At 39.0% G+C, this 16,133-nt stretch overlaps 1 protein-coding gene and 1 non-coding gene across 3 annotated transcripts; both read right to left on the bottom strand.

The window, feature by feature from the left end:
• Positions 1 to 4,466: 4,466 nt before the first annotated feature.
• Positions 4,467 to 16,040, bottom strand: dipk1b (divergent protein kinase domain 1B). 2 transcript variants are annotated; one of them, XM_051411731.1, is made up of 8 exons: positions 15,498 to 16,040; positions 14,101 to 14,168; positions 13,317 to 13,371; positions 10,302 to 13,054; positions 9,174 to 9,308; positions 6,727 to 6,834; positions 6,107 to 6,283; positions 4,467 to 5,923 (listed from the first exon to the last, which is right to left on the bottom strand). In XM_051411731.1, exons 4-8 carry the CDS (start codon positions 10,368 to 10,370, stop codon positions 5,111 to 5,113), a joined length of 1,302 nt encoding a protein of 433 aa, XP_051267691.1. In that variant the 5' UTR covers positions 10,371 to 13,054; positions 13,317 to 13,371; positions 14,101 to 14,168; positions 15,498 to 16,040; the 3' UTR covers positions 4,467 to 5,110. The 2 variants fall into 2 exon arrangements, with proteins under 2 accessions (XP_051267691.1, XP_051267689.1); XM_051411729.1 differs by lacking the exons at positions 14,101 to 14,168; positions 15,498 to 16,040 and having other exon boundaries at positions 13,317 to 14,094.
• On the bottom strand, positions 13,129 to 13,263 carry LOC127371036 (small nucleolar RNA SNORA17). Its single transcript, XR_007886348.1, has one exon. It is a non-coding gene; the product is annotated as a small nucleolar RNA SNORA17 (small nucleolar RNA).
• Positions 16,041 to 16,133: the final 93 nt, after the last annotated feature.

Genomic DNA, 16,133 nt, shown 5'->3' with positions numbered 1-16,133 from the left:
TGCCCAGCCTCCATCTGGTTTGAACCCAGCTGATGCTGCCTTTTGAGCTCCTCGTAACCTCCGACTTTCGGAAGGCGTACCTCCATGATTCATGGTGTATTAACTAAAAATAGAGACCAGCCTCTGGTGAGGCTTTATATGATGTAAATGTAAACCAGAAATTTAATTTTTTTTTTTTTTTTAAGCGCATGCTTTTATTGTATTAAACAAAAACTACATCAGGGGATGACAGAAACTGAAATAACCACATAAATGACACATAAAGTCGACTACACTGATTGACTGTATTTATCTGTTGGTTTAAAAAGCACATGACAGGACTGAAATCTTGTGAATCCGTAGGCTACTATTTACCATCTAGAAGTACCATTTATTTCCGACAGCACCTGAAGGCAATATGGGGATGCCATGTTTCAGCTTCCCCCTATTAGAGCAAAGAATAACGGGCTCAACCAAATAACCACAATTCACCTTACTGAGAGATATATTTGGTTCTGTTCTGTGTACTTGATGAAAACAAGTAATTCATATTAATTGGGTAAACCTATGTTTAATGTATTTTTGAACATTTATTCATTTTCACCAGAAAATTGAATTACCGGTGTCTTCAACAGCCATTCTGGCACCTTAGCAAGCTATACAAGAGTTAAGTTAGAAACCAGTAGTTACAAAGTGTTTAACAGACGAGATGGACAATAAAAAATTATAAAATAATATTATATTTATATTTAATTGACATAAAGTTTGCAAACCATAATGTATGAAGTTCAAACAGTCTGTAAATCTGACATCTATTAATGGTAGGGAAACTATTAACCATAAAATGCATGCACATGCAGAACAGCTGGAAACAGATGCTATATTTAGGGGCAGGTATCAGTCATGACCAGTCAAAGAGAGGTCAGAGATCACACTTATATAATGCAGACCAGCTTCTCTCAAGAAAAAAAGCATTTTTTATCTACCTTTTACAAAACCTTCATCTATTTCGCTGGCGGCGATTTTAAGTTGATTTCACATGCAAATGATTTGTAATATTTTTGTCACCATGTTGTGGATTAATAGTATGTGCTTCTGTTACTTTGCTGGTTGCCTGAAGTTTAAAGTTTTCTTGTATAAGTTCTATTTTCTGTATATGTGCACAATAATACATCCACTGCCAATACCGTGAATAAAATATTCAGGCAATTGCTGACAAATCCTGTGTGTGTGTGTGTGTGTGTGTGTGTGTGTGTGTGTGTGTGTGTTAATGTTTGTGGAATATTGAATCAACTGAATAGAACAGAATCTTCCCTCTATATATGACATGAGAAAGGAATTGTGCTTGTAGAACAAACCAGACATTCTGCAGACATTTCCAGATCACATTTCCACAAGGTGTCCTCAGGAAAGCACAGTTATTACTATCAAAGATGAGTGCTAATAATTCCACACCATATGGAGTAAAAAGCTTGCTGGAGTGCATCTCCAGAGCAACACTCCTAGCAGAGCCAGATGACATCCCACAATTTCTGTCCACACATGTGGATGAAATGACACGTGTCAGGGACACAGAATTGAGAGATACCAAGGAGGTTGCCTTTCGGTATCAAGAGCAGTGGGGTAAGTCAGAGGGGTATTTTATTTAGGCATCAATATGTAGAAGAAGTGAATAAGACTAAATATACAGTAAACTGTTAGCCCGCAGGATATTGCTTTAGAAATATAACAACAAATGGTTAAGGTTGTCCAGAGCAGACCCCCACTCAAGACATTTATCATATATATCCTTATTTAAATTCAAACTAACAATTGTCAGCAGCCGCATGTTGTTTCATATTCTGGATAATGATTGTTAATTTGGTTTGAACTTGGGAGTTTGACTGCAACCTCAGACTGCTGTGGGCTGTCTATATTAATAGGGTCATGAATACGTCTTTCCTCAGTCTGGGTTTGTGGTCATCTTAGCGTCTTAGAGATGTTTCATGATGAGATGATAATAATGATATCAATGTATGGTATCCATACCAGTGGAAGTGAAAATTATGTGTCATATCCAGTTTTTGAAATTCTTTTAATTGACCCTTGTTCACTTTTGCAGAGAATATGGTCTTGCAGAAAGAGAGCAAAAGGAAAGAGACCCTCAAAACAGTCCTAGAGGAATCTCCTATACTTACATCTAGTGTGTCCACTGCATCCTCTGTGTCCATCACAGTATCCCCTCAATGTAAGGAGAGACAGAGGACTCCTACAGTTTCTTCAGTCAGGATCCCTAGTCCACAGGACAGTGTGTCTCTAACTGCTGAAGAGATATCTCCCTCTAGTGAACCAAGACCAGTACCACCACCATGTAAGGAGAGAGTAAAGACATGTCGGGTAAAATCAGTCAGGGTTCACTGTCGAAAGGAGACAAAACCATCTCTACCATCTGCATGGCCAGTGCTCCCACCTATCACACAGAAAGCTCCTTTACAAGTTTCAAAACAGGTGCAGGGACAAAAGTCAACCAAGAGGCGTGGCAGCAGCGTATATAACTGCCATCTGAATGATTGCCCTTACCATAATAACCCCAAGGAAGGGTCTGCAGGTGACAGGGAATTGGGGCCTGTCAGGGTCAGCACAAGGGCTACAGTAAAAACGGATCTGGGGATGCAAAAGTCATTGGCAGGACCTACAATATTTGAGGTATGGGTTCCATATAGACCCAAGGGAGGACCAACCGTAGATCCAGAACTAGTGCCAAAGAGAACCAGGGCAAGGCCTGTGACAAACAGGACAACTGGTGCAGCAAGCAACTTGCTTTGTGGTAGACAGGGCACCGCCTGCAGTAGACAAGGAGCTGTGTCAGGGGGCACAAACAGCACCAATTTGTCACAATTGTTTCTTGAGTGTTCCACACACACTTGCCCTCATTTAGCACATTCTGTCCATACCATTAGATACAAGCGTATGCATGTACAGGGCCGTGAACTTCAACCTCACTCTGCTAGGCTGCGTAACATCGCCTTGCAACCTTATATGTCCCAGCATCAGCAGGCAGCGAAGAACAGCACCCTTAGAGATCCAAAAAGAAAATCTTCAGCTTTGGGCAAATCAACCTAATGCACAATTGTCCTACTGGAACCAGTTCTAGGAATTGCTTTGGAATACTCCAGAGTTGTTTAATAAAGTTGTTGCAGTGATATTTCATTCTTCCTTAACACAAACTGAACTGTCGACTAATAGACCTTTAATTCAAATTTGAACAAATAATAACAGCTTGTCTTCTTAAGGTTAATCAGCAACAACAATGATCTTTTATTCTAAAATGACATGAGCTGACAACCCAGCTGATTTTTCTGATATACCAACAATTACAAATATACCTGTGTGTGTGTATATATATATATATATATATATATATATATATATATATATAGATATAGAGAGAGAGAGAGAGAGAGAGAGAGAGAGAGAGATATATAAATGTATATATCTTTGCAACATTAAGGTCAGAGGAATACTTTGGATGCTTGATTGCACCTCTTAGGTGGTGGTTGTCTTGAAGAAGCACAATCCAGGTACAAGTAAGACAGTTAGTGTTTTTCTGTCTGTAGTGTTGGCATATATATGAGAGTCAACATGGGATATGAGTGACTGCATTGACTGCGTGCTTTGAACATTTTGAGTCCTGTTCGAATTTGTTCTTAAGCTGTGCCACTATGCGATGTATTGAGACTTTTCCAAAGCACTTTGATCTTGCTTCCTACTATCAAAGACTTGCAGCAGCTTTCATCTCCAGGAAGGTTTCAGATAGCAGGGGCTCATGGTCAGAGTCTGACACAACAGATACAAGTGGTTAAACGATGTCAAACACCTCCTTGCTAATCTGGACAGATTTAGTTCTTCCTATTACAACGCTGTTGTCAGATGTGACTTGGGAATAGTATAGTATAGATAGTTCCACTGTTCTGACTGGTGACTAAACACCCATCATACATTTCTGCCAACTGCAGATCTTGCAGCTCTTCCTTCCTCTGCCTATGTGGTCGAGATGAGCACAACGTTTTCATCTTGGCTGTGAATGCCTTTAACATTTTGCACGCATTACCAACCATAGCATTTAGTCTGCCGGGAGGGTGATGTACTAAAATATCACATGCTCTGCAGTCTGCAAATTAGTGGAGAGGGCAGAGCTGACACTTTCTGCAACCTCTTTACCCATCAAGTCTGTAAATACAGCTATCACTATCATACAGCTATAGTATCCAGAATACTCACAGATTATCTTCTGTGCTTTGCGTTTTGCAAATTAGTTCGGTGATGCCAGGCTAGTACATGATCCCTTTACAAATTACTTTAATAAATACATAAAGCTGATTGAGTTACTGCGAGAACATCTGAATGACTTCTCCAACTTTTGACTTCTTCTGCTCTGACACCAGGCAGTTTACATGCAAACCATTTCAATGACAATGTGTTTAAAATCAATTGTCTGCACCAACTCATTCACAGATTAGAAGTTCATTCAAGTTTAATCATGTCTGATTGTCCTTTACAACTCCAGTCCTTTCAGGTCGATTTTAATACATAGTCAATATCAGATCAACACCAGGAGGTACATTTCAGTGCTACTGTATATACAGTACGCATTATTCATTCCATTAATTGTATCTTATCTCTGCTTCAGATGGAGATTCATTTATACACAGGAACAATGTTCCACTAATATACAGTTGTACAAAAACTACACTGTGTCACAATTAGACTTTCTGTCTTTACTAGGGACAAACAAAAGAATTTTCTATTAAACTACCGTATTTAATTTACTTACATATTACAAATAACGTCATAGGCATTGCCCTGAGAATATTATGTCTAAACAAATGAATGTGCTTCTCAAAATAATGCATCGGAAAACAAAAACATGATGGGATTTTACAAGAGTCTGCATCATCTACTGTTTCATATTATATATTTACTATTTCACAGTTTCCTGTTATTCACAGTCAATGTGGAGTCGAAATACATCAGTTACCACCAACTTCTAAAACATTTGGCAAAGCTTCATAAACAAAAACTACTGTACTTGTGTTCATGTAATAATTCACTCATGATGTAGAGGTACAGGTTGGATCATCTCAACCTGTTTTCAAGAATACTGAGTGTTAGAAATTTTCTTCCAAAGCAATGTCTTCAGGTTGTTAAGGACCAGCGAATGATGCACCTCCATCTGACTTGCAAGGCCGCTGAGTGTCACACAGGTGCGTAGTTGCTTTTCCAGATCCCCACGGAGGTCTGAAGGTGCGCCAAAAAGCAGAAAATCCTGCAACAGCACACACACCTTTGCGAGATTGGGTTGTACAACCTCAGTATTACACTGCTTCACTAGTCGATCACAGGTGGCCGTGCAGTCCCGGCCGTAAGTACAGTCTGCGTTAGTCTCACATCGCCGCCCCCTCAAATATCCCCGTACAACTGCCTCAGATGCCACACTGCGCAGATTGGCCATCTTGCAGTCATACTTTGCGTTGTAGCCCACATGGCGAGGACTGGCATCACATATTAGGAAACTCCCGTAGGACCCGTGGAAAACCTCTTCCACAAACTCCAGCAGGCCGATGGTGATGCGTGCCCTGCGTGGCCAGGCTGGTGCGAGCCAGTGGTTCAGGCTGGAGCTTAAGGCATCTGGGACCAGAGCCTGCAGGTAATGAGGCACCTCTATTCTGTAGAGGGAGCTATGGCCCACATGTTCTGTCACATACAAGTCTCCACAGAAGCCTAGCAGCTTGGGCGTGTGCTCCTTCTCCTGCAGCGCCACCATCAGGAGGAACTCATTGATCTGGAGAAGAGCCCAGATAGATTTGGCCTCAGCTAGAGACACTTTGCCATCCTGGTTGACATCAGCCAGGGCAATGACCCGGTCCACCAACGAGTTCAAAGATGGTTGCTCTCCAAGGTTAGCCTGCAAGAGGGAGGTTGACACAATTTGGTTATTATGAGGTAATTGTGGTATAAAAAAGGTTGCACAAGGAATATTCAAATCCAGGTCCAAAATGTAGTTTTTGATTAGGTAGCTTCTGCTTTCTAAGGTGGTAGTTGTACCATATGATATATTTTATGGTGTAATTACTGAGGAAAAAAAGACCTTGAGGAAACTGTGCAGCATCTCTTTAAATTCATCCATAGAGGTTCCACGAGTGGGTTTGTCAAATAAGCTCATCTCTTGTCGCAGTACAGAGTCTGGAGCCCCATCAATCTTCACTGGATCCTCGACACCACACTTGATCACAACAGGTCTCTCCTTCCACAGTCCACTGTACACCTGCAAGTATAGGAATGTGAGAATAGGAAGAGATAAGAGGATATGTATGAATGTTTGTATGTGTCTGATACAGTACCATGAAGGCCAGTGGTAGGGGTGTTTTTTTAAATACAGGCATCAATTAAATACAAGCCGAACAAGTGTTCAGAACTGTATAATATATTACACACTGATTTACCATTAGCTGTTACACAAATGAGCGCTGCTTAAAACTACCCTTATGAAAATGTAGTTTTCTGGTATAAGCAAGTTTTGTTTTCCTATAGAAAAATAATGAGCAGGAAAATCTGTTTCACACAATTTAAATATGTATGAAGCATGCAATATCCTTATTCAATATTTTAAATGTAAAAATCCTTTTGTTCCATGCTAGTAAATCAGAATCTTTGGCCTTGTAAGCGTTTGGTCTTTAGCCAAAAAGGTTGTGTGTGTATTCATTTTACCTGATGTGTGGAGGAGGTGGACATGCAGCGCTGCAGTGTTAGAGTCTTCTGATCACACAATGCCTTGCAAGATGAGCCTGATATTATGCCCCTTCTATAGTGATCGCACTGCAAAAGGAAACAGGAAATGCACTACATTAACATTTAAGTCAGAGAGCAAGTCAGACATTCTACATATATTTCCCCTATTGCTTTTAGGAAATACAGAACGGGTAATTATTACTGCTGGTACTCCACACAAGCTTATATTAGTATATTAGAAAATATTGATTATAAATAAACAAAATATGGTCCAAAACACCAGTTAGACAAACAAGACAACAACAACAAGCTCTGGCTCTGTCCAAAAGGGTAACACAATCTGCCTACCATCACCTCTAAATCTCACAATTGAACAAGTTATTGTTTAAAGTTATAAGTTAAATGTTGGTATCAAAAATTTCAATTTTTCATGACTTTTACCACTGCATTCCCATGATACCACTGTTCTTACTGATGTAGGTCATTCATTGTGGTTTGCACTGTATAAACATTGCAGCAGTATGCAGTAACCTACTGACTTGCATCCCATGTGCATGCGTCTCTGTCACATAAAGTCACAAAATGAGCACAGGTCATGCCCTTGCACTATGCACAACTAATCATTGAGCAGGCACATGTGCTGATAACGTCAAAACAGCAGTTTACTGACAGATTTCTAAAGATTTCTAGATCTTGAAGCAAAATACAAAGCAACAACAGGCAAATCAGAAACCTTTGTGTACCCAGCAAAATCCTGCATCATCCGCACTAATTTCATTGGCATGAAATGTCTCCCTGTAACCATATTGAACTTTTATCTATTACATTGTATAACACTGAGGCACACAGATACTGTAGCCTACATCAATGTGCATGCAAGCACACTGTTGTGCAGATCTGATTATTTGTTATAATGAGGTTACATCATTGATCTTTCATTGTGCATCAATTTCTCTGAGTAGTTATCCCCTTAATCACCATTGTGTCCCAGTGCCTGTTCTGTTTTCAACAGCTGAAAGTGCTGGGCACAGCTGGGCACAACAGGAGGTTAGTTAAGTTAAAGGCTGTATCTTTACCCAATGTCAAAGGCCATGCATGAAGGAAAAGGCCCCCAAGATAGTCCTTGTGTCCAGTTGTCCTGCCATATTTCCCTTTCTTTTGAAATCTTGCATATTATTTAGGTGTCTAAGTTGTTCTGTTTCAGCCTTAGAACGTATTGTATCAGTATCACATCAGTTCTGTGACAAATACACACAGCATTGCATTACAACATATGGCACTGCATCTTCTTTTTCTTGGTCCAAAACAAATTATGTATATATTTGGATTTGTGCTCTTGTAACTTTTCTCCCATCTACGCAATAAGGTTTTACATATACGTACTGCCTGAATCATGCCTATTTTCCTATGTAAACTTAAACCTGAGGCATGGCCACTGTCAGAGATTGTTGTACTTTAGAATGTAAATACATAATGATACAGTGACCTACATTTCTGACTCCTGGGCTTTCTGTAGCGTCATGATCACCACCACACTGACAGAGTTATGAATGCATTTCATAGTATTAAGAGACTTATACTTATTCAAGCCTGGATAGTTAGATGGAGTTTTTGCATTCTGGAGATGGGGGGGGAACATTTCCTTCATTTATTCTATTAAGTACTAAGTTCGATCTTCAAAATTCACTTTTTTTCCCTTTGTTATTTTCAGGTAAGACACTTTGTTAAGGAAAGGTATTACAATGCTCATCCTTTTCTTGAAAAGCTCCCTACAGTTGCTTTACTACTTTGATTTCTTCAGATCCTGTTAGGGAAGCCTGAGCCAGTGACTTGAATTCAGAGATATCAACAGAGTTCTAGGAAAAGGGCAATGTCCTGGGTTCCTTGTTGTTCTATTAATTTACGCGACATGTTAATCCAGTACAAAACTGAAACCCATCACTGTCTTCTAAATGTGACAAATGCTCTACTGATTTTTGCAAATTTTTTCTGGTTTCGCTCTACATTATACAACTTTTGGACTACAATCTGGCCATCTTTAGATACTTAGGAGACTTCTGAGCTGACATACCACATGCAGATAGCCCTGCACTTAGGAATTCTGGTTGCTAAGAAACCTATTCTTCTGAATAATACACAAAATAGATTTGAGAGAATATGGGGACCTTTCTTGTCACAGTGCCAAATTACCTCACATTCATAGGGACTCTGACTTGCCTGGATGCATGAGTTAGTGGGGTGTAACTCGATTCACATGTCCGTGTTACTTTACATTGCTCTGAGATGTCAACATTGTGACACTTTTGTAATCTTGTAAACTGTTTTTGTTCTGTTCTCATTGTTTTGTATGTCCTTTCAATAAATCTTGTCATTGTAAAATTGAAAACTCTAAATAAAGTATTTTAAAAAAGAGAGCCCATACTTACAATGACCATATGGCAGACATGCCCGCGGCAGAGTTCAGAGTAAGAGGCATACTGCATGTAGATGACCCAGCTGGCGATGAGGATGCCCAGCCATGCCAGAAGAAGATACTTCACCTTAATGGCTGGGAGACGACTCTTTAGGAGGGTAGGTGAAAAAGGGGTGGATGGGAGGGAGAAGAGAAGACACAGTAAGCCAAGAAGACGTGACAACTGATCACAAAAACCGACAGCAGAGATCGAAAGAACAGCCACTTGACCTCAGGATATAAACAAGATAGCTGGCTGAATGTGTTCATGTCCTTTAAATAAAAGAACCAATACATTATTGTAAAAAGACTATATAGATATCACATAATAACATAAGTGTGTGCTGTAAAATGTACTTAAAAGTAATCCTGTAGCAAAAATGGCATCTGTGTCTGATATTTTATTACATTATTACACAGTTAATACAGATACATCAATGTATAAGTAATATTTTACTGTTGCAGCTGGTCGTGGTGGAGCTAGTTAGTATAACCACTTTATATACAGTTATGTAGTCAGGTGGTTCCCAACATGTGGGCCAAACCTCTTTGCTAAGGGTCACAAAGTAAACTACAGTACAGTTCTGTGGGGTTGTGGGAAGGAAGTGGGTTAGAAAGAGGACAAAGAAAAGTTCTGCAACACACTTTTTTTATATACTGATCTTTGTTTTTTTTTGGTGGAATATTGGATAATTTTACCTCTTTGGGCCTTGAACAGTTTTCTTAAAACATGTAAGAAGAGATATGTCTTGTTTAGCTGCTCACTGATATCTGATGCATGACAAATCTCACCAATGCATTATATCTCTATACGATTAAGAAATATTGTACTTGAGTACATGCAGTGCCTGAATAAATAAATACTTCCCACTGAGGCCTACACAGCAGTGAATAAATGTGCAGCTGGTCACTTGACAAAACCAAGCCAATATGTAGCATAATTATCTCCTTTTTTTAAGACTTATTTTGTGATGCATCTGGACTGGACTTAGATGCCATCGACGCAGCTATCGTCCTGGTAGTAAATGAGACATGCATAATTTACCGTGTGGACCCTGTTATTGCAACAAAGGGAGACGGACATCATGCTGCCCATGCATACCTGCAGACCTTTGGACAGAGGGCAGAACAGCACCAAATGAAGCAGTCTCCGCAAAGCCCTGGGCATCATGAGCGACTCTGTTTAGGAGGCAGCGGAGCGAGAAACCACGGATTCCTGTCGGATCACATCCTTTACAGCAAACCTACGCCATGCGTCGCACATCACCAAAACGCGCGTCTGATTATTATTAAACGCAGCATTTGCCATCACATTCCCTTCATTTTCTCTTTTATTGCGGCAACGTTGGGGGGGCTGACACAACACGGGATCTTCGCAGAAAGGTTCGCAATCCAATTTTTTCAACAAAAATCAATCGCCGGAGAGAGAGAAAAGAGACCAAGAGCGCGTCCTTGAAATTGAGCAATTTCACATTTTCAGCTCCATATGGGCCAGAAAAAACATGTCCGCTAGAGCCCGGAATTAAAGAGCTCCTCCTCGGCTTGTCCAAACAGAAAATCCGATGACTGTAAAAGCTATCTCTTGATCATTTCATCAGATGAAAGTAGACTTGTGACACAGGAATAAGCAGCGGATCTCCCGTTGAGCGCACAGCCTCTGTTACCCAGCGACTCACCACTGCGCTGCTTTAAAGGGGAAGAGCGTCAGCTGTGAGAGGGTTTTAATACCGCCGACATAAATCTCGCCTGCTCTTCCTGTCAGGAGAAAACACCCTTCCACATTTACCCCGTTAATATTAGATAACTGCTGAAAGAATAAACATGTCACTCAAAAACCCCATTTAGGCCTACTTTTACAATAACTAATAACTTACTACTCACCCTATCATATAACCCCTATATCACTGTGTTATAAGTCAATTTTATTTTTAATTTTATTTGAATGTGTTTAATGTATGTATGCTACTGGATACTTGAATTTCCCTCGGGATAAATAAAGTATCTTTCTATCTATCTATCTGTCTGTCTATCGATCTCTATCTATCAGGACTTCTAATTTTATTAAAGGTTAGCATCTGTGTATTGTCCAATTTGAATTTGTTAATGGGTTAAAATCTATAGAATCCTGACTAAATGTAGCATAAAGGTTCTGCCAAAACTGAATATATTGATGAAAAACACTAGTTAACAATAAAGTTAACAAAAAAAAGTAAAAACTTAATTTACTTTACTTTTTCTATTTATCTTTCACTAGAAGAAGAATCGTGAAAGATGTCCACATAGGAATGGTGAAACTGAGTTCACTGAAATGATTTACACCTGTGCATCAGAGTCATTGTTTGTTAACATTTGGTTTAATTCTTCTTGGCAATCAAGGCAATCTTCTGTGTCCTTCAATGAGACACATGCAGACTCTTTAAATCAACATATTAACACATTTACCACAGAATAACCATCCACCATCCATTATCTTTACCACTTTACCTTTTTGCAGTTCTTGTAAGAAACCATCAGACTGAAAACACATTTAATTCTGTTTTTTTATTAAAAGCATTTACTACAATGCAATTGCCATGTTTTGTTCATATTTTTGGAAAAGGGGTGTGTTACTAGGAGAAAACAGGACTAAAAGAATAAAACTGTAAGACAACCAGCACAATAATGGAAGCGTGTTGCATGAAATGATGACAGATAGCAAACAGAGAATAAGCAGGACCTAACTGAGCCAAAAAACTTCAGCGAAAGCAAAAAAATAACAAATGCTGTAATAAACCTTACATATAAGCATAATCAAAACATCATACACACATTAGGCGATAATTGTAAAATAAAAACAAAATAAATTTAGTCTGAAATGGAAGGGTTCCCCTTGCATTATAGGGATCTATTTAGAAATACATTCATTTATGAGGGAATCATTTTGTTTTGAGTATGCAAAGATGTACAGTATGTACAGGTTCGGTACTGTAATGGCAACTTTTAAGAACCTATACAACCCTTTGACCTGGTCATTACTGTTAAAGAGGCTATTATATGCATAGAACTTTTAGCCCTGTTTCTAACTACACTCTATGTCCAAGTAAACAGTGGGATGTTGAGACTTCACTAAGAAGCCAAGGACATGATCATCTCACCACACTATCTGTCTGTTTACTGTCCCAGAACTCAGGAATGTGTAACTGTGTTAGAGTGACGCTCCAAAAGGGATAAAACCATACTGCTTCTTCCAATCGGGGCTCTTTCGGACTTTCACATACGAGAGTGTGTGACGGTTGTGTTGAGACCATTCATGGATGACTTGAATAAAACCTTACAGAAAGACAAGATCATACTTTGTATGCTTTATTACACAAATTGCCACCACAGTGCCTAGATTTTATCCAAACAAAGATAAAGGACAATTAATTAGATCTACCACTAGACCTCAGCTCAAGCAGTAAAGTAATATACCAGCTTACTTGAATGGCAGAATTAATTTATAGGCACAGCTGAATATCAGAATATCAAAAATAGTCAAGGGATAAATATATGTGTTGAGGTGATAAACAGTGTAAAAAAAAACCTCTGAGCTATGCAACAGAAGTATTTTTAATGATGTATCTTTTGATGATTGAAATGAGCGGTCTGGGCACTGCTATGGCAATGTCAGCTATGAGGTATTGGTCTAATTTCCCCAGTGTGTTTGTGCAGTGGAATGAAATACAATATATAGCTTGGTCAACAAAATATGACTTTATTTAAGGTTTATACTGTTGTCTTGAGACATGCCCTAATACTTTTAGAACCACCATGTCTTCAGGGAATACTTATCTGCAGATGGCTTCAAATGTCTTGCTCCAAGCCCGTGGTACTGCACTGTGAAGACAAAATCAGACTTTAGACATTTGGTTATGTTAGTTTAATCTTTTACCAGCTTTCCAATAAAGTGATCTGTTGGACTACATCACTCCAAACCCCCACTGTTGGAGGTATTGAATGCAGATGATAATGTAAGCCTTTTATTCTCTGCCACCTTATGACACAGACTCAACACGATGTTGGACTGCAACGCCTCAAGGGGCATGTTGGACAAGAGCAAAGGAAGCACACATAGTCTGCAAGTCAAGTGAATTCTCACCTTCCCAAGCAACTCCGTTGCTGCTCCACAGGTTCCCCTGGTCCATCAAGTCCATCTTCGTTAGAATGGAGAATGAAGGCCAAATGTTTAAAGCCAATTAACTGCATTTTTGTCCTACTTCATGCGCCTCTTAAAGTCTCTTATTAACTTCAAATATGGATGTACTGCACATTATATTTTCAGAATAATAATAATAATAATAATAAAAAATACAAAAATAAAAAAGGAGCTTTCTTACAGTTTTGAATGTGTCAGATGTGTTAGTTCATTACAGACACATAATGAACATAGTTGGTGTCACTGACACAAACTATGGGTTAATAACAGCCTCATAACCAAGTAACAAAAAAGGAGAAAATTGTTATTAATCTTCACAGTAACAACATGCAAATAGTGGTTACAAGCAAGTGTGATTCACTCATTATTGACAGATTGATTGACAGGGAAATAGACCAATGTGCAAGATTAACTGAAACAGTTGTCGGGACACTGTCGTCCTACTGGGACTGATAGAGTTGATGTTTTGCTATAAACAAAACGAAATACCACTGACTGTGAGTTCATGGGAACACATCTGTCGTGTTATAAACTGAGTAAAAGTATCTGGCCCGGTTCCATACCCAAAGCCCACCACACAGTGGCAATTGAGCCATCGTGAGCCAGTTACTTACTGTCTGCCCACTTATTGCACAACAAAGACATAGCAGTCAGAGTTGGGTCTCAAGGGGCAATATTAACCCTAAAGTGTCAAGTTACAGAGTAAATCCTCAACAATACCAGTTACCATGCTCTGAAACGCCGTCATCAGTGCCTGAGATGGAAAAGCCTCGTATCCTCTCGCCGTGCATGCGCCTGCAAGAGCAAAACAAGTATTCCAATACAAAATCATAACTATTAAGATAAGTTTTACATACAAAATGATCGTCTGTTTGTCCATTAACATCGCATGAGAACGAGTTGAAGGGTAGATAAATGAGAAATTAGTTTAAGCATATTATTCCCACCACTGGGCATTACAGTCTGATTTGGCTGAGCTAGTACAAGACTGGCTTTAACTAAAATAAATAATGAATTGATCCTTTTACTTGTACCTTTAACTTTTGATGTAACTGTGGCTGCTTTTTCCACAGCCAACTTTCACTACTAACTCAACTCTTGTTTTCATCTCCAGACGTTTGCATATTAAATTGATGGCAGCAGGGAACCATTTCAATTTGAGCAAAATTCTGCAACATTTTATACAGAGCTGAAATCATTAGGCGATTGCCAGAATATTATACGAAACAATTTTAATTCAAACAATAATAATGGCGATTTTAAAACAACAGTAGCAAGTATTTACAGGTTCCAGCTCTCTTTTTTCCCCCTGTTTTTTTATGCTTCTATGAGAGTTGATATATTTGGGTTCTGGACTGTTTGTAGGTCAAAACAATGTTCATCACCCTGGGCTCTGGTTTTCACTATTAGCTTTTATTGATCAAATTATTGATTAATCCATTAAACAATCGCTAGATGAACAAAATCAATAATAGCAGCCCAATTCTCATTTAGTATGAAACACTGTCCCTCCGCATTGTGTCATTTATTGTTATAAGAAGATTATAAGACAGGCGCCTGCCACCAGGGGGCGACAGGTCATTTTATTCCCAGCCCCGTTTTGACATTTGTCCCTACCCAAAAGTTGTCTAGAAGAATTAACGCAGCTCACATTTATCTTTTTATTTTTAATGGTATCAGGACTGTCAGGACTCCCCATTATCACACACCACCGACCAGTAAGCACCAGTAAGTGGTACAGTCAACCAGTTTGGATATTAAGCCGTGAAGCTCTTAACTGTAATGTAACTCGAGAAAGCCCAAAACTTAAAATAGCCTGTTGCTTACCACGTGAAAGGCAGGTTGCCCCAAACCGGTAAACTACACGAGAAACAACACTTACACACAGCTACAGGCTTTTATCTGAGAGTAAACCTCGACTGTGATAAACACTAACATTAATATTAACGTGAGAAGTGGTCATTTTCCAAGTCGCGTTTTCAGGTTCATGCCAACATTAAAATGATGAAACGCGTTACATTTGTATCCGTTTTATCAGTAATATATGATACTAACGTTACATAGTAAAATACAGCTTATGTATTATGTATACAGTTGTGATACAGTCACACACACACAACTCACCATTTTGTCCTCGCAGCAGTTTCCCTGGCGGCCAGAGAAGGTCGATACAGGAAAACTAGTTGTACAGGTATGGAAGCTGAAAGTGGCCAAACCTAATGTACTTCGCGAACAGCCCATTGTGGAGTAATATGCTTTATATGGCGCACTTATTATACACTAAACGACTAGCTATGTATATAATAGCAATGACATTGAAATTGTAAAGTTCATGTTCGGGATAAACATCCTTTCTGATAGTGATTTCTAAAATTACCAAACAGTGGCTGGAATTAAATATTTAGCAGATAAACAGATGACTAAATGGAAATCAAAATGTATATTTTCTTAGAAATGGCTTTTAATGAGTTTTGGAGTATAGCATACACCTTATTTATCTAAAATACCATCTGGCCAACCTACCTATGGCAATTTGATGACGTCACTTTGGACTGTGGGAAAAGATAATAGGCCTCTTTCATAAGTTTGTTGGATAATTGAAAAGCATTGTAGATGTTTACATACTTTCTTCACAACCGTCTCAAGAGGCTTTATAACATTTTCTGACATGCTGAATCACATTCAGTAATCAAACTAGTGTTTATATACTCCCACATACTGCTGTAATTTAAGTTTAAGAGTTTAAGCGGTGTTCTTGCT

This window comes from Dicentrarchus labrax, unplaced genomic scaffold (assembly GCF_905237075.1).
Source record: "Dicentrarchus labrax unplaced genomic scaffold, dlabrax2021, whole genome shotgun sequence".
In the NCBI taxonomy this organism is placed as follows: domain Eukaryota; kingdom Metazoa; phylum Chordata; class Actinopteri; family Moronidae; genus Dicentrarchus; species Dicentrarchus labrax.
This window is presented reverse-complemented; position numbering and strand designations above follow the sequence as displayed.